Source organism: Clarias gariepinus, chromosome 7 (assembly GCF_024256425.1).
Source record: "Clarias gariepinus isolate MV-2021 ecotype Netherlands chromosome 7, CGAR_prim_01v2, whole genome shotgun sequence".
In the NCBI taxonomy this organism is placed as follows: Eukaryota; Metazoa; Chordata; class Actinopteri; order Siluriformes; family Clariidae; genus Clarias; species Clarias gariepinus.
The window spans coordinates 10827951-10850717 of record NC_071106.1 but is presented as its reverse complement, the minus strand read 5'-3'; the positions used below and the strand labels follow the sequence as shown (position 1 = coordinate 10850717).

Genomic DNA, 22767 nt, shown 5'->3' with positions numbered 1-22767 from the left:
TGAGATTCCCATAGCGACAAATAAGACGGTGACTCATTTAGGTCTTTACGTATCAGTCGGTCATAAAACTGCGTCAGAATTTTCACCACTCTATTTGCAGCTCAGCACAGAGAATGTAACCGGTTAAATTAAAGCCGGTTTGCATGTGATATCTAACGTTTATCTGTGTCTATCTGAACTCTCGCAGAGACAGACTGGTGGGATGGCGGTGTCCATGGTAACGCCAAGTCAACTCCCTGGGGTGTGCCATCCCCAGCATGCACCCCCCGCCAGGGCTGCATATGCCCATGACATCACGCTGCAGGAAGTACCCAATGGCCCAGAGTCCTGCCCCAATGGTAAGCTCCTTGGGAATGGACACATAATTCATAGCTGTTACAACTTTAATGAACATTCGTCTCTTCTTCCTCTTCTTCCTTTTTTTTTATTGAGTGCTAACTGATTCTTAATCTTTTTCTCTTTATAATCTGCATAGATTCATTCCTAACTTTAACATTGAAGTGTTTAAAATGGGAAAAAGTCCTAAAGTGTCTTGTGAATTCCTGCATATCTGAAGTGTTCGCTATGAGGTCATTCATGTCATTATAAAGCATAGAGCAGCAGATTGTTCACGGAAAACAGAGGCTGTTGTATAAGTGCATGAAACGAGTGCACACACACACACACACACACACATATACATGTCTCTTGAGTACAAGACAAGAAAGCATCTGGAAAAGGCATCGCTTTGGGGTCAATGTCCGTGTCGTCCCCAGAGAACAGTGCTCTCTCTCTGCCACATTCGTGTATGTGTGTGTGTTTCTAAAAAAAAGTGTATGGAGTCAGATGAAGGGGGGAGGGTATGCACATGCCCAACATTTTTTCGGTTATGACTCTTTTTTTGACCGTCGTTTATTTAAAATGGGAACATTCCTCCCAGTACATTGCCTCTGTTTGACATCACCCTCTTTGCTTTTCACATTGATATACGACAGCGACAATGATTCATGCCATGTTAGCATGTACGAGTGTGTGTATGTGCGTGTGTGCAGGGGTTGCGTTATTCGGGCATCAGCTCTCCTCCTCCGTCACCTCCCGGGCAGGACGCAAGGGCACAAGGGTGCAACAGCGGCTGTCCTTTTCCCAAGCCTTGGGCCTCTGGGGGACCGTGAAGGGATGATGGGATTTGCTGATGTTTGTTGGCGACACACACACACACACACACACACACACACACACACACACACACACACACACTCTCACACACTCACTGAAAGCCTGCAATACTTCCAGTGTATGACCATTGACAGTATCACTTGGAGAAAAAAAAAAGCTTTTTCTCCAGTGCAATGCGTGAGAGAACCCAATGTTCCCGAAAAGAGATTGCACAAGCCTCCATTCCATTTTTAAACATACTGTTTAGACCATACTGTATAAGAGGTCTTTTTATTAATATTATTTCCAGCTGATGTTAATTAACATGCTTTCCTTGAATTTTACATCTAAAGCATTCACCAGCATTAGAACATTGCATTAGTTGCTGGACAAAGTTGAGTTCAAAGTTGTTCAGAAATTCTGGATACTAATCTTAAACCATTCTCAGTTTTCCGAATGTGGTTCTTGGTGAAGTGGCACCAACACACTGGCAGTGTAAAAGGCAATCATGGTTTTACATTTTCAGCTTAGTCATCTTCAATAACTGCTTTATCCTGGTCTGGCGTTCGAGTGGGTCCATCGAAATGATGGTTATGGGACAGAAATACAACCTGACTGGGAGTGCCAGTCCATCACGTGTAATATGCACTGATATTTACACCTGGAGCAATTTAGTATAACTTATCTACCTTCCAGAGAAAACCAAATAACCTAGATGAAACCCACATCTCTATCCCCTGACTTGGAGAACATGGAGAAACTCCACTCAAACAGTAATCTGAGCTCAGGTTTGAACCATGGACTCTGCATGTCAGTTTATACACCGATCATAACATTTAAAACCATTAATATTGAAACAAAATAGATTTTAGGCTCCTCTTCTGCCACCACAATAGCTTGGATGCCTTGAGACATGACTCCAGAGGACTTCTGTAGGTGTGCTGGAGTTTCTGTCAACATATTCTTGAAATTCTGTAAGTGTAAGGTGCGTGTAAGGTCCTCCATCGATTGGACATGTTTGTCTGGTGCAACCCATAGAAGCTTGGCTGGCTTGAGATCTGAGGAATTTGGAGACTGAATCAACAACATTGAACTGTTTGCCTGCTAAGCCCCATACACAGCAAGCTGTGATGCACTTGGCTTTCTTGTGGAATCAGACTAGACAGGCTGGCCTTTGGTCCCAAGAGGCATAAATGAGTCTTGTGTGCCAATGATCCTGTCATCAGTTTACTCCTATATAATTGATAATCAATGTTATTTAAATCATCTGGCGGTGAGCATAATGTTACGACTGATCTGTGTACTTTAGACGTCAGATACTACCGAACTGCAATTAACAATTTCAGAAAGTGAAGAGCAGCTACGCATAACCGTCATATATAGCTTTATTTTTTACATGCTGGTTTTTGTTCGGTTGAGTCTGATACAGCTCTGCTTAGTAAAGGCAAAACCAAAAAATGAATGGATGTAAGACACTATGTAAGACAAGTAACCTCAAAACAGGTTCACGTGCTTTCAGCCAGACCACCAAAACCAGAAACCGTTGGCTTGCAGCAGGAGCTGTTAGTCAAACTGAAACAGTCTGACCTTGGCTGTTAAAGAGCAACCACGAGCAGGACCAGTTTACTCTCTGACTCCCAGAGACCTCAATAACCACTGCTAACCCTGGGTTAAATAATAACCTTAGAGATAATAATTCAAATGTAATAAGGCCTAAGGAATTTGATGCAAAAAAAAAATTGCACTTTAAGGGCTTAATAGTTAACGAATCAACAGCAGTTACTGGTTTCCATGCATATTTGCTTTAGGATCATTTTTAATTAAGTGACTTTTTTGCGTTCTTTTCTAATTTAATAAACACCATTTTTCCATTACAAAGGCTATTATGAGCTACAACTCAATTTACCAAATATTTTTGCGTTATTATTGCAGTATTGTGCATGTTTCCTTTTTTTTTGCTTTAAGGACAGCATGGACACTACAAGTTTAAAAAAAAAAAACCTGATGTATTTTAAATCAGATTTACTTACATTCATTTGTCAAATTGACTTGATTAATAAAAAAAAATATTTTTTTACAAACGACTATAGAGTGTATAAAAAATTATGACCTGTAAAGTCAACATTTTCTTTATTTGTTTTAGGTTTTTCAAAATTCTAATAGTTTCAGGCTTATCCTAATCAAAATCTGAGCTTTCTTCTTTGATCTCAGACATTCAGACCTTGCTGTACATCTTAATTTGCTTTTCAGTAGGATATTTTCTAAGGTCGTTTTCTTCTTATGAGGAAACAGGTTCTCCACCTGCTCCTGTCTTTTCTAGGCCTCATTCAGCCGGGTCTTTGAACAACTCCAGCTCAGATCATTTTCATCCTTTGAACGTGTTCACATGTAGAAGACCTGCTGTAATTAATCAATGCCATATTTCTCAGAGAAACATGAAGGCCAAATATTTTCCTGCTTGGAAAAAAAAGTAGATAATTAGAGCAGGAGGTCCGGTCCGAAATCGTTATAACACTACTGGAAATACAGTTAGCCTGCTTCCCTTTGGTTTCCAGGTGTGTCATGAAACACATATCCTTGGTACATATAAGTGTACACTGTGAGCTGATGGCTGCCTGCTGGTGCTGCAGGTGCGTGCAGTTAAACCAGATCACGGACTATAAACTGCTCCCCTGTGACACGTGCGAGCTATATGGGAAACATGAAACGCTCCACTTTGGTCTGCATTGTGTCAAATTTTTCGTCCCATTTGCACAGGGTGTGTGTGTTTCATCAAGGTATATAAAAGTGTGAGAATGTTTTATCTAGAGTACAGTATGTAGTTAGTGAGCGAGTCCATGCTATCTACGGCAGATGTAAAGGATGTGCTGGGCTGGAAACACATTGTCACACACATTACTTCCTGACATGCTCCATGCCACGGTCATGTTTACACCAAACCTCCTGTCTATTTCTCTAACGCGCTAAACACACGCTCACGCAGAGATAGCACTGCAAAGGCTCACGCACTTACAGATGTGCACCATCTTCACTCAGGCTCAAGGACTATTCAGAAGTTATGAGGTATGCTGTTGGTTAAGGATAGGTGTATCTAAGTTACGTGCGATTTTGACCTTGGACTTAAGCTCAGTCCGAGTGAGGAGAGGTATTATGTTCAGCGCCACTGTCTGAGAGTTTGATGTAACTACAATATGTGATGCTAAAACGTTGATTTTGGATTGCACTTACACTTAGAAAACAATTGAATGCCATTCAAAACCAATTTTAAATCCATAAATATGCACTTTAAATTCTGTGCTTCTATTCCACTTCAAGTCTACTCCTGGGATGATCGTAAGAGATGCAAGAGATCATGTTATGAATTGCATTAAAGGGGTCATCCAGTCCCATTTTTCAATAAATGTTAATTTATTTTAAGTTAAAAGTAGTTTTTGGTTGATTTAAGTACGGAACCCACCCAGAAGTTTGTAATATCGCCTGACAACAAAGAAATTAATAGAATGGACATGCATCGACTCGTTTGTCTTTCTCATCACTGCATGGGCATGAATTAACGGGCTGTTACGCTGCCGGAGCAACAACAAAAAAAAGCGGAGAAGCTAACACAGGTTAGTGTACTGAGAGAGATACGAACGCGATGTGTTTACTGATGTGTTTACATGACTTCTTAATCATTGACAGACACCGTTATAAACCATCTAGCGTTACAAAGGTAAGCATAATATAGTTTTCCGACTACGTACACAGTTTGCAACTAGACAATCACCTTAATGCATTGTTTATTATAAATGTGCGATTAGGAAATATATAGAGGTGGATGTACATAGAGAAGATGACATAACCATGTTCTATGAGAGCGTAAGTTAACTCACACTCCGCATTCATCATGATTATTAAAAATAATTTTTTAGGAGCAGCTTCCTAGCAAAACCTACTTTATGTTGACCCTCGTTCATAAAGCAGTCTGGTGAAAAATAATTAGCACAAACAAAACGCATTTAGGTAGATGGGCGGGGACGTTAGCTTCAAAAACAAAATTCAGCCACTGCGTCCTAAGCGGCTCAGATGTCGGTAGTGAATGACGATTGCTGTGTTCGCTATTACACCCAACAACTGTACACCACACTCGCTTAGGCGACATTTTGCTCCAGCGGCGAAAAACAATGGCCGACAGCTTCTTCTCACTCTTTGCTAAAACACCAGTGTCAATCAACTATAGTAGGAGCGGCCTCTGTCGGTGTCGACAGGCATTTGAGATTGGCCTGATTTCAGAAGGGGCATCTTATTTTAATAAATGAAAAGAAAATCACTGGGGCGGCTCTTTATCATTGTAGAGTGGTTGTGTACACACTCTCCTAACACACATTTCAGTCCAAACAGCTTGAAAAAGTGCATGTAGCACCGTATGACCCCTTTAAAGTGTGGATGGTCAGCTAGTTCTTCAATCTCCAGTGACAGTTTCTTTGGGAAAATATTTTGGAATTGTATATGATATCAATTATGCAACAGTTACTACTGATTGGATGAGATTGGCATTCCACGAGTGGTTATATAGAGCACAACAGCACTGGGATGTGTCAGTCCGCATCACAGGTATTCTAACAATCGTTAATTACACTAAACGGTCATTGCAGCATGGGCCAAAGTATGTTCGTACGGTCCTTAGTCCTGGAAAGAGGAGACAGAATCTGCCTGTCAAAACCCACATTCCAAACCAGTTACAGAAGCACCTTCAACAAGAAACCACATCTGATAAGTTTATGTCATCTTCAACGGCACTTTGTTTCCTTAGTATTTGCTTGAAAGTCATTCTGAAGTTCCCCTGAATCATCAGTGTTCTTTGTTCAATTGTTCATGGCTAATGCGAGCTACAAAGCTAACTACCTTCTAACACATGTCGGAATCCCAAATCTCTATCTCCTGATCAAGGGCAATACCTGGTGGGTGGAACCATGGTTGTACACCCTAGCACTCTAGCTTTCCATTTAACATTATTCGGGATACAACCCAGGAAGTTAGCTGATATTCTAAAGTGGACAAGGCAAATAATTTATCATAATATATATTTTTTCAACTTTTTTTCTCCTCTAACAGCCAGAGAAAAGGTTTAGTTAAGATGTACACTGTTTGAATAAAAATAAATAAGGAGAATGGAAAAATTACAGACACATTAAATAAAGAGCACAAGTACAATCAACTTGCACGTTGATATATTTTATGTGTTATTAGAAATATAAGCTCTGTAACTCAGTAAATACAATGTTATAAGTAAACCGTAAAATTAGTATGTTGTGTTCCCAGTTTTGGTCAAAACTGTAACACAAGTTACACATACTGTTACTGTGCTCTGATCTTGGTCAGCACAAAAAAACTGCTATATGGTTGAGCTAACCTTTCCATTTTTATTGACAATTTTTTCCTTGCTTTCTGCACTCGTCTTCTCCTTTGCGTCCCACACTGCTTCTGCTATTGGGTGTGTTATCGGTACGTTGGAATCTTGATGGTCTATCTTTTAAACTTAAGACTTTATGAAGTTTTAGCCCAAAGATTAGAAAATCCCTCACCACTAGTAGCACAGTTACTGCTGCAGTGACACCACTGGGTGTATTTTAGTGTCTGTAATACGTATGCTAATACATGAGCTTTAAACTTTGCCTGGCATCATCATCATCATCATTATTGCTGTAGTCTTTTTTCAGTACAACTTTTAATTGATTTAGAATTTAAGCTACATCCTGAATCTCTCTATCTCTCTCACACACACACACACACACAATCCTGACTTGAAGAACTTTGCGAATCTGTGAATCTTACATACTTTATGCTCATTCTGTTGTCTGTGTAAATCAGTGTTAATGAGCGCAGTGGTATTATAAACACTTTTACACTTTCATCAATTAAAGTGACACATTTTTGGGTTAGCTTTTGCTACAGGAGCTCAGTGTGAAAACATCGTCCCAGCTACACACACCAGCAGCTTGCGTGTACTTTTGGAAGCACTAACATCCACTCTGCTTGAGCTAGCAGCTGTGTTTGGGCACCCTGGGACCAGTCGCCTGGGTTTCATGAGATGTGATTTGACAGCTGGACAGTACGGGAGAAGACAAATTGCACATTGCGTGGCTGATACGGAAGAGTGTGTGAGTGTGCTTGTGTGTTTCTGTAAGTGCATGCGTGGGCGCGTGTGTTTGGAGGAGTGGGACGTAGGGCTCTCTGACGAGGGGCACGTCCTTGTGAGTGAAGGCCCCTTTTTTTGGCTTAAAGTAAACAGGCGGTCGGTGGGGGTCTGGGGGTTATGGGAAAGAAGGAAACAGTGATGCTAATCAGCCCTGCGCACACTTCCCTCCACTATACACCAAAAAACACGAGAGAGAGAGAGAGAGAGAGAGAGAAGTAAAGATTAAAAAAGGAACATAAAAAATAAGCTAAATAAAGTTAATGCAATCAATATTCGCTACTGATTATTATTATTATTATTATTATTAGTAGTAGTAGTAGTAGTAGTACTGTAGTACTAGAAGTGTGAAATTTAAATAAAAACTTGGAAGTATATACAACCTATAAAAAATTTAACACCTTTATAAACAATGTTTAATATAGATAAAATATATGTACTGTATTGCAAAACATATAAACTGGTTTAAAATTTTCCCATGGAGTGTAATGACTATTCTATGGAGCAATGGAAAAAGGTTATGTGGTCAGATGAGTTCAGATTGACCCTATTCCAGGCCGATGAATGCGTCAGGATAAGAAGGGAAGCACAATCCTCTGGAGGCAGTGTTATGATCTGGGGTTCCTTCAGTTGGTCAAGTCTAGTCTCAGTAACGTTATGTAGCTAGGCTAGCCTCAGCAACGTTACTTGACTACAATTTATTGTAGTCAAATAACAAATCTGACTACAAATTCAGCTGATGACCTGAATGTACTGAATGACCAGGTTATCACATCCATGGAGTTTTTCTTCCCTGATAGCATTTCCATATTCAAGAATTGTGAAAGAGTTCTGGAGCATGAAGAATAATTTTCACACATGAACTGGCCACCATATTGTTTAATGTTACCAAAGCTAAATATCAAAGAAAATATTGGAGTGCGCGACTTTTCTTTGGGCTGATCTTTGTACAGCTACACCATTTAGATTAATCGGTCATGTCTTGATGCAAAAGTTTAGCTGTTCTCATTTTAAGCAGTAAACACCTTTTACAAAGAACTTCATATTTAGTTAGCTAGGTTAAATGTTGTTTGTAATCATACACTGTGGACTTTCCCCAGAATTGCATCTAGCTAAATGCAATGTGTGACAACCTAAACAGGTTAACAGTGCTATAAATACAGTGCAGAGAACAAACTTACTCTATGGTTAATGATGCAAATTCCACAAAAGTCTTTCATGTTTAGCCAAAAAAAAATTGTCTACAACCACTGTAGCTGAAACTCTCGCATGCCACTGTGTATTTGGACTTCTTTTGTTTTTGAAGTCGGAACATAATGTCGCTTGATGAATTAGAATTTAACTAGTTGTAGAAATGTACCACCAATATACAAAGTTTGGATTTATTTTTCTACATTTACATTCAGACATTTGGCATTATTTGGATTATTTGACTTATCCAGAATGTCTTACACAGGTGCTTTGTAGTTTCTAGCACAATACTTGAGATTTTAATACTATGAAATAACACATAGGTCATTAGGCAATGAAGTACCAACAACACAACAGTTATTTTAAGCCACAAATACCAGCTGTTCTCGAATGGTTCTTGCAAGATCAGTATTAGAAAGTGCATTTGCAAAACCCATCAAGCAACAAGATGAAACTGGCTCCCAGAAAGATTGTTTCAGGAAAGCAAGACCAAAGCCTACTTGTGCTGCCGAGGAAAAGTTTATTTCAAGTTCTCAATATCATCTGAAATAACACATCCCAATAGAAACTATTCAAAGGAGATTATTGCATATTTTGGATGCCTTCAGAATAGTTTACAATGTAGAAAGAAATGAAAATAAGGAAAGACCTTGGAATCAGAAAGGGGTGTTCAAACTTTTGACTGTTAGTGTGTGTATATATTTATATTTAAATTACATGTGTTATTATATTCGTGAAATGCAAAATCATGCACACTGTTATCTTTCTGCCAAGATGTTTTCACTTGATATAAATTTTTTTGCAGTGTGACCAAACATCTAATGATGAAATTCTTGACTTCCCCCTTTCAATTTATTTCCTCACTTGAAATCTTGCAGTGTGTTCACTAATGAAGAAATATGTTACACTAAGTATATACATGGGAGGTGAAACTTATTTAACCCAGCAATAAAAGGAATGACTCACATGTTGGTACAGCACAGGGAGGAAGAGAGAAATAAGATCATCTCAGATGTTCTCAGATCTCATGGGGAGTGTCGTGTGTCAGTACACTGTGTGTGTGTGCATTCCTCCATTCTATGAAATATTTATAATGATCCTGGCCTTCTGACCTGACAGATCAATGGCCTGAAGAGCAACAGTACCAAGGACAGGGTGAGCTATTAAAGAAAGCAATAGGCCAAATAGGGTTTTTTGTGTGTCTGTGTGTGTAAGAGAGAGACAGTAAAAAGGTATTTAAAGTAGGACTGAGTAGGTAAATGAAAAGTAGGAAAGAAAGACTGAGGCACATCTGAGGCTTGATGTAGATGGAGAGGAGAGGAAGAAAATGAGAAGGAGGAGGAGGAGGAGGAGAAGCAGGAGGGGTGTAATTTAATTAGTTCCACAATGGGGTGAATGGACAGACACATGGCTGAGCTAATGGAGGACTGAGATGTGCTTTTTAGCCGTGCTAATTGTTCTGAAAGACCTGGGCCTTTCTTTAGACAGCCTGTTCCTCTGTGATGAACCCAGCAGGAGGGAAAGAAGGGGGGTTGGAAAGGGGGGGGGGGGGTCTGTTCCAGAATTAACCCTGCCTCCCTCCACACATGCCCCTTAAAAGCTCTCCACCAGCCTCAGGGTCTCCATGTCCGATGTAAGCAGGGCACCATGACTGGTGATTTCTTTAAGATGGAAAACGTGGTTTCAGGCTAGAAGAATGACTAAAGACGTGGTTCTCAGGGGTCCATGTCGTATGCGATCACTAAGAGCTACAATTAGCTACTGATAAGGCTGTTAGTTTTATTGTTATTTCATTGGTTATTATATCTTTTTAATTAGCTGCTCAGTTTAATTGAATGGGTTTCAATTCAGACAGATAAATTAATGTAGTCCTTACAGGAAGTTATTCATTTCATAATCGAAACTAATGGTGAGATTGAGATTGGTGGCTAACTAGTGAGATTCTGGAAATTGTTAAATTTCGTTACAGTAGTGAAAAACACGACCCATCATCATCAAGTTTTATTTATCATTGAGTTCCTACAGTAGCTTGTTGGTTTGGTCTTTTGAACAAAAATGGGTTTAATCTAAACTTAGTAATGCAAAAAACAAGTCCATCCATCCATGCATTGATCATTGGTGCACATCTCTTAGTGATGGTAAGCCGCATTGACCTATGATTTCATGTCAGCGGTCACTGCTGTATGGGAAGTTACATTGCTGAGAATACTGTATCAACCTCTGACAACCCACAGGCATACATGCAATCACACTCACACACCCAATCATACACTATGAGTACTTAGAGGAAACCCTTACAGGACACACAGGGAGAACAGGTTCCGCACACATACATCAGAGGTGAGATTCAAATCTCCAGCCCTGAAGCAGAGAAGCCACAGTGGAAGGTTTAAGAAGAGAAAAGTCTTTGGCTTTATTATTAAATAGTGTGTAATTGTACACATTAAATAATGTGCAAGAAACAAATCTGTACCCTGTCCAGGGTGTACCCCAAGTCTCCTGGGATAGGCTCCAGGCCTCCCATGACCCTGAATACAGGATTAAGTGGTATAGATGATGAAACAAATCTGTTTAGAGAATATATCTTACGAGAATCCCTGATCTGAACCCTAATAATTTAAGAAGAGACCTTGATCCTCAGTAGGGTCAATCAACTTTCCAGTTTTATAAGGGGCGTTCAAGTCAAACCAAGACTTGTGATGAAATGTCTTGTGAATAAAGGTCTAAAAAGCACAGAACAGTGATGAGACTCTTAGCCACAGAAACACCATTTGAATGGTGCACGTGTTTTAAAGAAGGCTGTATGTTTGTGAATGATGATCCCAGAGTCCACTGCAGTCGCTCCCGTGAAGATGTAGCGAGTGGAACGCCTGATCACTGAAAATCAACATAAAACTTGCTGCCAACTGTACACACAATAATTCACTAACACCACTTGCACATTACAGAAACTCAGTGCAGTCCCGACCTTGCTCCAAGCTATTTCCACATGTTTTACCCATTTAGGAAGTTCCTGGGAGGCCAGCATTTCAGATTTGAAACAGGCATTGGCTCTGATCATGGCTCTGATCTTGAAGGTATTCAAGCACTAGTAAAACACTGAGATAAGTATATTAGTGAGGCAGGGGATTATATAGAGAAATAAAGTGAGTTTTTACTCTCATAACTCTGTGATTCTCATGTATTTTTATTTTTTAAATTGCTTTATGGAATGTTTTTCTTACATGTAATTAGAGGCATGAGTTACAACATTTTGCCTTGTAGGTCTTGACCTCGGATCTATATTTAAACAAAAATTGCAAAATGATGTTTATTTAATATTAATAATAATAAAAAAAAAAGCTTTAGACACTTACTGTAAATGGTGGATTTTAGAAATGGAAATTTCAGGAATAAAAAGCTAATAGTGCTTGTAACCATATCATATTTACATAATGCATGTAAGATTTAAATGTTTTTACGTTGATCCCTATATTAAATAATTTTTTACAGTGTATTTGTGAACCGTAAAGTGTATGGGTAGTGCTATACTTAACTACTTTTTTTTGTTTAAAATTGATCATAATGTTTATGTTCGTGCACTCCTACACATTATTAAACATATTTAATGAATTAACCAGCATCAATAGTGATTGCATTGCAACCTAGAATGTTTAATGAGTCATCTTTATAATGTTCACATACACTGACCTGGTCAATTGTGCCTGTGCCACATAATGCCAGAAATTCATCGCTCAGAAACCATGACAACAGCACTCTTAGCATGAGAAAGGTAGACATCAGAACCTTGTCGTTATACATGTCTGAACCGTGCTCATTTGCTGGTTCTGAATTTACCCCAGAGTCATCCAAGTTACAGGGCTCCCACTATAGTAAAGTATAATTTGCTAAAGGGGCTAGCACTTCCTTTTTGTTCGACTAATTCCCATACAACTAAGAGCTCCTCCGAAGCAGAGCACATGCTTTCCATAACATCAAACTCTTTTTCCATGGCCGTATCGAAGCAACAGCTTTGTTTTGGGGAGTCAACAAGCTCAGGAGTTATAGTCGCAGTCCAGCTTGGAAGGAAGAATGAATTTTAGATTTTGCGAATCAAACTCAACACTCCCTCAAGCATGTGAAGAGTGTGTGAGTGAGATCAGGATCTCACTCTTACACAACAATGGTGGGATTTCCCAGATCTTTCAGTGACTGGGATTCCCCGAATGCCAAAATAATCATAATTATATATATATATATATATATATATATATATATATATATATATATATATATAGACACACATAATGGTGTAATGATGGTGAGGATTACAGTAGTTATGCTGGTCATGATGCATGACAAAATATTAACCACATTAACTGGTTTCCCAGTTTTTACTCTTCTTTCTGGGATTAAGGGATTTTCCCATCCTATCCCATTTTTAACAAGTTTTCCATGACTTTTCTCATGCAAGTAAGCATTTGCGAATATCAGAGTGTAGGTTACACCACATTTGTGCACAAGCGTCCCGCTCTCGTTAGTTCTAACTCAGTTAACCCCATGGACACTGCTAACAGGCTTTTACAGCATTGATGTGCAATTGCTCAGTAAGCACTCCCATTATAGCATCAAAGCTGCATGAAGAAATGACAGACTTCAAGTAGACACCCTCCCTACCCCCATCCCTGCATTTTCCTATAAAGAGAAAAATGCCACTCAGCAAGCCCTCTCTATGATATTAGTCAGCAACCCCATTAGTCTTAATGGCTGCCCCTGGGCTTTGAGAAGCCTAGCCTGTCCTTTTAAGGACTATACAAGGCACTCATTAAGGCTAAAACAAAGAGGGCTAGTGAGAGAGGGAAGGGAATGAATGAATGAGGGAGTGACTGAACAATGTATGGGGAGTATGGGATCACCTCCTATTTTTATTAGCTTCTGTAAGCCAGACTTTTCTAAGACGCTGACCACAGAAGCCCTCGAGAAGATCCAAAAATTCTAATCATCGCTCATATCTGTCAGCTGAAACACTATCCAGGCAGGCTAATGGCTAGAATGTGAGGTATCCCTGTTTAAAAATCTATAGCTGATCAATAACTCTGGCTCCCAGCTCTCTCAAATCCATTTGGAGGCAGGTGGCATGGCCAAACCCACTGCTCAAAGAGACCAGCCGGTATTGACTGGGCTAACAGGGTTACTCTGAATACGCAAGCCCAGACGGACCAAGTGCTATCTCGACACACAGTTCCTTTTTCTAAAAAAAAAAGAAAAAAATGCTTTGATTAAAATGAAAGAAAGACTGCTTTGTCCTGGTTTTTTAGAACATTTGTTCCGAAATGGATGAATGCTTCTGACAAGCCCTCTCATAGTTGTCAAGGCCATCGGGTGCCACTCGGCAAAGCCAGCCCATCAGCACATGACAATTGTAATGGCAATCTGTTGCCATGGCAGCTAATTAGCTTAATGCAAGCACAGACTTTCTCTCTCTCTGTCTATCTCTTGTTTTCCATCTTACAAAATAAAATCCATGAATACTTCAGCTTCAGCTTAATATAGTCATATCCATAGATAGTTTCCTTCTTCATAATAATAATATTTATAATAATAATAATAATAAAAATAATAAAGCTGAGTGAACTATTCCACTGTAAATAATTTAAACAAAGACAAATATTAGACTTGGACAAGAATTAGACAAATAAAATTTGTATACAGTACATTGTTAAATGGCAAGTTGATTTACTGTTTAAACTTCTTATTTATTATAGATTATATTCACAGGAAAAATAAACTTGGGAAATCTGCAAAAAAAAAAAAAAAAGGGAACACAGTAAGAGTTAAAAGTCCCACACGGGCAGCACTGTGTACGGGGTTGTGGATGCGGTGAGAGGATCCTCAGTAAAAGGCCACATTTGGGTTTTTATTGATCCACTCAAGGTGGGCAGGAAATACTCTGAGGTGTTTATAGAATTTGGCCTGGCTTGCAAGGGCACTCGTTCTCATCAGCATATTCACACACAATGACTAAGAGCTGGCTCGTTGAACATTATTACCAATTTATTTCACATAGCTTTCTACGCTCCAATCTGCTGTACATTCATTTTGCAAAGTCACGACCTAGCATGGTTTACTTGTTTTTTGGATAGATTGTAATATAAGCTTAGTAAGTCTTGTGATATAAGTTGATGTGTTAATAAGGTACTGTAAACAGTATCATTTGTGGGTATCATCAGTGTAGTTTGTCACCGGATACTACGACAACACCAGAACCTCTTGAAACTTTATCTTCCCATTAAGTTACTTTGAATCCCATTTTGGTCTGTTTGACCAACGCTTTTTATCATTGGGAAAACATTTATCATTTAAATCATGGAATAGTAGACATGGGTAGTTAGATCTCAATGCAGAGGCTTGTTGAGTGCTAGGGTTTCTCAAGGTTTCAGTTTAGTCTAACCAGCTGCCAGCTGTCAAGACACAGTCCGGCCGGTCCAGTGTTGTAGAAGATGTTGGACCATTATTGTCAGCTGATAATTTCTTTTTACTGTGTTACATGACTAAACTGAGCAGTAACCTTTTCTAATTGCCTCATGTAAACATGCACGACCAGCTCATCCTGTGCTTTAGTGATTATTCATCAATGAGAACAGCTACTTTAATTTCATTGACGTGTAGAACGATACCAGGAATTGAGCAATGTTTGTGTAACTTACAGTAAATTAATCATTTACATAATAATGTTGCATTAAAACTTAAATTCTAAAGACTGTTTTTTTTTTCAACCAGTTTGACCAGCCCAGTCTGCTTGTAGCTGGTCAGACTAAGCTGGATTTTTCAGTAGGGTAGCTTCATTATGAGGTCCTGAAACAACAACCTGTTGGTATAGGGTCCTACATGTACTGTAACATTTAAGCATTTACTTGGAGGCTGAAGCCATATAATTTATTAGTGTGCTTTACAGAGTGGCCTGATTCATAGAGAAAATGTTTTTAATATTAGAAAGGAAACCAGTGCTTAAATTGACTTGGTGGTTCCGTCACAGGCATTCCTTAATAAATGTGACAGTATGCAGCATCATCGGCAACTTTTATGTCATAATATGGGCGTGTCACAGGCGTTCCTCAGTGAATGTAACATTAGGCAGGGCCTACAACAGGCAGAGTTCAGAGCTGACGAAAAATTGGAGCAGCGTGAGTAGTGGCAGCGAGTTAATCACACACCCCATTCATAGGTAACAGTAGCACCCTAGCATCAGGACCTGCATGTGGATGGAGCCACGGGTAACCTCTAGTGCTAAATACAACAACATTGAACGTGTCTTAATATATTAGATATGATTTCTTTACTGGTGGCACGGTGGCTTTGTGGTTAGCCTTGCACCTTCATAGTCCGGGTTTGATTCCCACCGGTGTGTGCGTGGGTTTGCATGTTCTTCCTGTAATTGATAGGTTTCCTCCTGGTACTCCAGTTTTTCCTATAGTCCAAAGACATTCACAATAGGCTAATTGGCGTTCCCAAATTGCCTGTGTGTGCCCTGCGATGGATTGGCACCCTGTCTAGGGTGAACCCCACCTCATGCCCTAAATCACCTGCCATAGGTTCCAGGCCAACTGCTTAATCCTGAATAAGTGGCATAGACGATGAAATGTTTCTTGTTTTTGCAGTTTTGTTTTTGGCAGATTCCCGATAACTTCAAATGACCCCCTCCCAAAAAAAAATCTGTGAATTTTGTTAGTTTTGTTAGTCACAAAGCCATTTTGGGTGTCAGATATTAAACTGCATGTAAGGGGAAAAAATGCATATGGATACAGAGTTTTGGGCCACCCTGTATTTAACCATAGTTTTCTAAGAATACATTGCTGAATTCAGTTTGGTTTGAGCAGCTTCCAGATAGAGAAACAGAGGTCTAGATGGTCAAACTGGTAAACCATCTTTCCCTACTGGTGAGTTATTTTCCACTTTCCTTTTACTGGGATACTTGCATTTATTTATTTTTTATTTTTCATTCGCCTTTACACTAAATTTCTATATAATTCCAAGATATCTGATTAACAGCGGTAATCAAGGCACATCCTTTCTACCCACACTTACCATGCAAATACTGTATGCATACATGCACGACCAGCTCATTCTGCGCTTTAGTGATTATTCATCGCCGATTCGACAGCTACTATCATTTTATGGACGTGTAGAACGATATCAGAAATTGAGCAATGAGTTGCATAAGACTTTGTCTTGAGTGATTGCTCAACGTCATTTACGGTGGGGTGGTACAAGTCGTAACTTCTGTTTCTTGTGAAATCTGCCTCTGAAGGAATGTAGGAAAGAGAAATAATTAAAGAGGATGGCAAGTTCCCATGCTGTACCTATTCAGAAATCAAAAGGAGCATAAACAAATAAAACAAAACAAACAAAAACAAAACAAATAAACAAATACTGCATTAGAATAGGAAAGAAGATGTGGCAGAGTATAAAAGAAAGGTATGAGAGAAGGAATGAATAGTGTGAACTAAGTGAAGACTGAATCAGACTCGACGCCGCCCATTCACACACACACACACACACACACACAGTGACGCCCAGAGAGAAAGGCAGAGAGAGAGGAGAGGAGAGGATAGAGAGACTGAGTGAGTGGGTGAGAGAGTGAGGAAGGAGAGAGAGAGAGAGAGAGAGAAGTTAGCGCTGTTACCAGATATAGGATACTTTAAGATAATATATTAAAAAACAATCATATATAATATATAATATAATATAAAAAATAAAGCATTTTTAAACCTCAGTAAACAGAAACATAACGGGACTTACACGCTGAATGCGAGACCATGACGGCTGCCGTGGATATGACGCCAACGTTGACTATAATAAAATCCGAGAAAACAGACGGTGAGTGGAGATTTCCTTGTTTTGTTTTAAAACAAATTACAATTCGGTTGTTGTTGTTTTTGAGCTTTATGCTAAAGTTCTAGCATAACAAACCAGGATTTAAACTGGCGTTCGGGTGAGCTCGCGACAGAGCCGTCGCGCGCAAGCACGCGCGATGCTGATGAGCACAGCGCGCGCCAGATGCGCCTATCAATTATTTATTATCTTTCGGTGCGGAGGAGCTGCGTGCAGTGTGTATTGTGCGTGCAGCGTCTGTGTGCGCGTGCGGCGTGTATGTATGTATGTGCGTGCGTGCGTGCGTGTGTGGGAAGCTTTCTGCGACTTCTCATCGCATTACTGGAACAATATCTGCACCAGTGCAAACCTTTAAAGTTGTCAAAGTTGTTGCAAGATTCTTCTTCTTATTATTATTATTATAATTGTGCATGCAGCTTTTAAACATTTCTACCAGAGTGCTTCTGATAGCTGAAGATGCATGTCTTTCAGCTGCACGTCTTTCGTATTACCTCTCTCATCTTCTTTGCTCGTGCATCCAGTAGTGCTGAGAAGCTGCTTGATTGTCATGATGCTGCCTGCTTGTGCCATGCAAGTATCCCAAGCCAGACGAAAGGGCGAGGCGAATTTGTCGCGCATACATGACCAGCAGAGCAAATCAGATTAAGTGGTCTTCTTCTGTTTAGTTTTTTCTTTTTATTTTAAGTGCATGCAACTTTTTTTTTTTTTTACTTGAGAAGAAGCAGTATGCCATGTATGTTGCCATCATGAGATCAGCTTTCATAAAGGCAGACATTATGGCTACGGGTTTGCACTCGGTCATCATGCACGTCTGAAATAGAAACATCTGTCAATTCTCATGTCAGCGCTGTTTGACACTGTTTGATGCCAGGCAAAGGGCGAGGCGCTGGAGCAGGGGCAAGGCCACATGCTTGACCGTGATGAAGAGAGGGAGATAGGGAGAAGGAGTCTGGGAAATGCACATGAGGTGCGGTTTGAGCAGTCAGCATTCTAATCCTCCCCCTCATACTCCTGACAAGACACTCCTGAAACTTGGACTGAGGTGATGATTGTGCAGGCTAGTTAATGCTTAGAGAAAGGGAGTGACCGAATATTGCCCCGTGTACACCCGTCCAGTGCACTTTTCTAGCCTGACCCTGTTTGTGCTCGGTCAGCGGAGCAGAGCGAGTTCAGTGGCCGCTGGATTTCCTGAGCGAAAAAGCTGACTGTTATTATAACATCTGTGCATGCTGCTTACTCTGTCGATCATACACACCGCAACAGCTGTATGCACATCATGGAAAAATGTTATTCGCACTATAAGTGTCAAACTGAAAACCGACTGCAGTTTGAGGTATGAGTGTGTGTGTAATGTGTGTGTAGATGTGTGTGTATGTGATATGAATCATTGTAACATCAACACACATCAGCAGGCATGATTTCGCCTTCTTGCATTTACATGCACAGGCAACACTTCTGTATACACAAATGTTATCAGGCACATGGAAAAACAGTACTAAAAATGCTGATAGTTGCACTCGAATTGCCAAAACACTGTGGTGGTATCTTGCAAAACCATTTCACAACACATGCTCCCTCTTGCTTGGTCAGTACGGAGAGTCCTGTGTTAGAAATCCTGTTTGGCCAAGATAAAAAATTCTGCATAGTGCTCACTGTAACCTGTTTTTTTCCTTTTACATCTTGGCATTCTTTTAGGGGGGAAAGGTAAAGTGTGCATGTAGTGTATGTATGTAAATAAGTGACGACAAACTGTAGTGAAAAGTCTCTTTATCCACTTAGTGAAGCTTATGGTTGAATGAGTATTGAGGTTTTTGCTTAATAAGAAACATTAGAATGGTTGAAGTACAGGATTAATTGAGAAGTTCCGCCTGATCTTTGTGCCTGAATAACATTTTTTTTAAAGAAATAAAACGACAAAGTGGCGAGGCAACTCAGTAACACAGATATGTAAGTATAGAGTTCATCTTGGATCTCATTTACTCCAGACAAACGGAGGAAGAACAGACAATGGAGGCTCCAAAGAAAGAAGTGTGATGACCTCGACAAGCGCATTTAGCTTCTCAAATAGACTCACTTTAAAATAATTGTGTTTGCACATTCACATCATCTTAACTAAAAACAATGAAGAGCCATACAGACTTGAAGTTTTTTTTTTTTTCCTGAAGACCAACTTTCATAAAAGCTACAGTACAAGCATTACTTACATAACGTGAAGCCACCGTCAACCAGATCTAAACGTGAACCATATGCTTGCGTAGCGCTGATCTAGAAATAGTGCCTCGAGCCATATCGTGCCGGGCTTGTTTAAAATCGCTATCGCTCCCACCAGCGTGACGGCTCGGCAAACAAAACAATATCAAAAGTCCGAGCGTCCAGAAAGAGCAGAGATGCGCGCTCATAACTCGTGGTGTCAAAGCGCTTTGACGACAGGGTTGCCGCTTTCATCTCTGACCAAAGAGTACTTAGCACAGCCAAGTGGGTCAGCAACAACATGAGAGAAAGCCAGAGGTCACATCCCACCCACTCGATTCCAGGCCGCAGAAAGAAGTAGCTCTTGATGAGGGTGCTGCTTGCTTTCTTTTTCTCTTTCTCTTTATTTCCTTTTTGCTTAGCTGAAGACCAGGGTTCACTGAGTGACAGGAATGTGTAAGGGCTGCCTGCTCTCTTTTTTATTTTATTATTTTTATTATTATAATTTTTTTATATCTGGTGAAGCCACATCTTCATCATCTCCAAAACAAACTTTACAGTTCGACTGGATTGTATAGCCTCAGGACTATACTGTCCTAGCTAACGCTATATGCTCTGCATCCACTATAACACAGGTGTCCATGGGATTCCAGAAATACTGTAGACGTGATGTTTTCTTGTATTGTTAAAAAATAAATAAATAAATAAAAAATCCAGCCAGAGGTGTTTCTTCTACTCCAGGCTCTCTCTGCCAGACACTGGGCATTGCCAAGCAGCCTGGCAGCTGTACAAACATGAGGCTCGGTGATCGTTCCTCATAAGATGTGGGTTGCTGGTAAAGCAAAAACAAATGACTAGGCCTTGGCTCATTTTTAGCAGGCCTCTGAATGTTTTACGAGTCAGAATGAAAGTGTGTGTTTTAATGAGAGGTGTAAGGCATGCCAGAGCTCCGAGGTTCCTGTATGCAAATGTCACACAATGCACAGATCACTTTTGTGATTATAAAGCAGAATTCATGTATAATTTAGGGGAAATAAGTCTTGTCCAAATAATCTTCAGCTGTCTAACTATATCCGAAGGATAACGCATTCGCGCACGCTGGTGATATGACTCCCTCTTGGTGGAATGTGAGCCAGTTAAAAGCCTCCCTGTTCAGAGTGAGTGACCACACATATTTATTGTTCCCTTTAACGTGTAGTCATCAAAGCAAGATGGGGAGCGTTTACCTCCAGGAACAACAGTGTGCTAAATAGTAAGCATGTGTGAGAGCAGTCCAGACTGACAACCTTTACCATCAACGACTGTTTTTTAAGACGTCTTCGCTTGCGTCACAGAATTCTGGATCAGGCACGGGTTAGAACAGCGTACTTTGATTTGCGTTGTAGCAGACATGACCCATTTATATTCTTCAAACCAGCCAACTAGGGCTACATGGGTCCGCTCAAGACCAAAACAAAAACAAAAGAAACAGCGTGTCCCCAAGCAGGGAAGAACAAACAAGCCAAAAGTTGTTTTTTTTTTTTTTCCTTAAATTTTCCAGTCTTACTCCTGATTTTTCTTGTTCTCCTCATTCATCTTTATTTTCCTCCCTCTGTGGCCCACATGGTCCTTTATTTTTGCCGCGTCTCCCCGGCTCCTGATGTGGTGCCTGTCTGCTGCTACGTCGTCTCATCCCAGCCGCCTGTAACAGGCTAATTAGTGAGTCAGAGTCTCAGGGGGCAACCTTCACCCCCACCCCCTACATGCCTAGTCACTAGGGCTTGTGGAACTTTCAGAAGACCCACTGGTGAGTTCCAGACGTTTCTCCTGGGTGGCAGGCGGCTCTGGAGGTGAATAAACCAGCCTGAGCTGCTTGATCAATCGTAATGAAAAGATAAAGAATGTGGATTTGGGTTCAGATTTGGAGATAAAAGAAGTCTAATAAGGGTTAGTTATGGTACAGCTCTGTGTTGAGGTCTCTGCAACATCCAGGTGTTTGGTTATACCCAGAAGAATTTTTTTCTTTCCTTACTGTTGTACCATTATTTTAACCTTTTTACAGACAGAGACTGAACGCATTTCAGGTCCGAGTTCAGCCGGCGGCAGTCGACAAAGGCATCTGGATTAGCTCCCAGACACGCTCGATAATGAGATCTAGTCTTTGACACGTTCACTTAACTGCGTGCCATTTAGAAGCTCAGCTTTCTCTCGTAAAACGTAGCTTTATCTACCCGTCTGAAGCACAATCTATGAGAAATTAGAGTGTGTTTTAAAATTTGCATGGTTTTGTATTATTTGCTTGAATCAGAGAAGCAGTAAGAAATCTTCACTAAATACAAAGCAGGTGATTTTTTTTTTTTCGATTTATTCATTCATTCATCCATTTAATGTTCAAGTTTGTCACCTAAACGTCTATGTTGAGTCACATTTCGATGTTACCAAGAGAAACCCACCGAAACAGATGTCATATCCAGGAAGCAAATTGTGTCACATAGGAATTCATTTTCATGCAAACTAATTTTAGTCTCCTACTCTTCTCAGGCATGACATGCAAGACTAACACTGGGGTACTTTATATAAATGATTTGCTAAATTAAACATTCTTAACTCAAACTCGCAACATGGTATTTCAGTTTAAAAGTGCCAAATTAGGAACACGCACACAGAGAGAGAAAAAGAAAGAGAGAGAGAGACACACACACGAACGCGCAGCCCTCCACATTAGCGATTGTAAAACAAGGCAAGAATGCATGGCATGCTACATGAAAACACTGTGGTCTGCAGGGAATTCATTTAGTGCATATGCGTCTGCTGGACCTCGGCTGGCCTCGTAGCAGGCAGAAACCATTAGCCACCATATTGCTAATTACGCACCCAGCTTTTTCACCCCCCAAATTCGAGGACCCGGGAGCTCCAAAAACATGGCAAAATCATAACGCAAATAGCGCTTTTACATGTTTATCGCTAGGCTATGCCTTTCTGCGGTGTCCGCCGGCGATAGGTGCACTTCACGGAGGTTTGCGCTTGAGCCCTGGAGAGAAGACATTTCCAGTAAACTGTTTGTGATACTCTGTGTGTGTTTGTTTCCAAGGTCTAAACAGCGCAGGTCTCCTGACCCGAGCACATCGACTGCTGGAAGCGCGGACGCCGATTTTTGTGGTGTGACTTCATGCAACTGCAAAGTATGCATCGCACCCCTGTTTCTGCAAAGCTGACTTCTGGGCACA

General features: G+C 40.3%; 1 protein-coding gene across 2 annotated transcripts in view; it reads left to right on the top strand.

The window, feature by feature from the left end:
* ets1 (v-ets avian erythroblastosis virus E26 oncogene homolog 1) overlaps nucleotides 1-22767 on the top strand; it is a 45496-nt gene that overhangs the window by 5700 nt on the left and 17029 nt on the right. Inside the window, exon 3 of one of the 2 annotated variants that reach the window (XM_053500049.1) lies at nucleotides 188-338. In XM_053500049.1, the coding sequence (XP_053356024.1) occupies nucleotides 188-338 (151 nt within the window). Of the gene's footprint in view, nucleotides 1-187; nucleotides 339-16937; nucleotides 17357-22767 lie in introns of those variants that run through there. The other variant, XM_053500050.1, reaches the window with a different exon arrangement.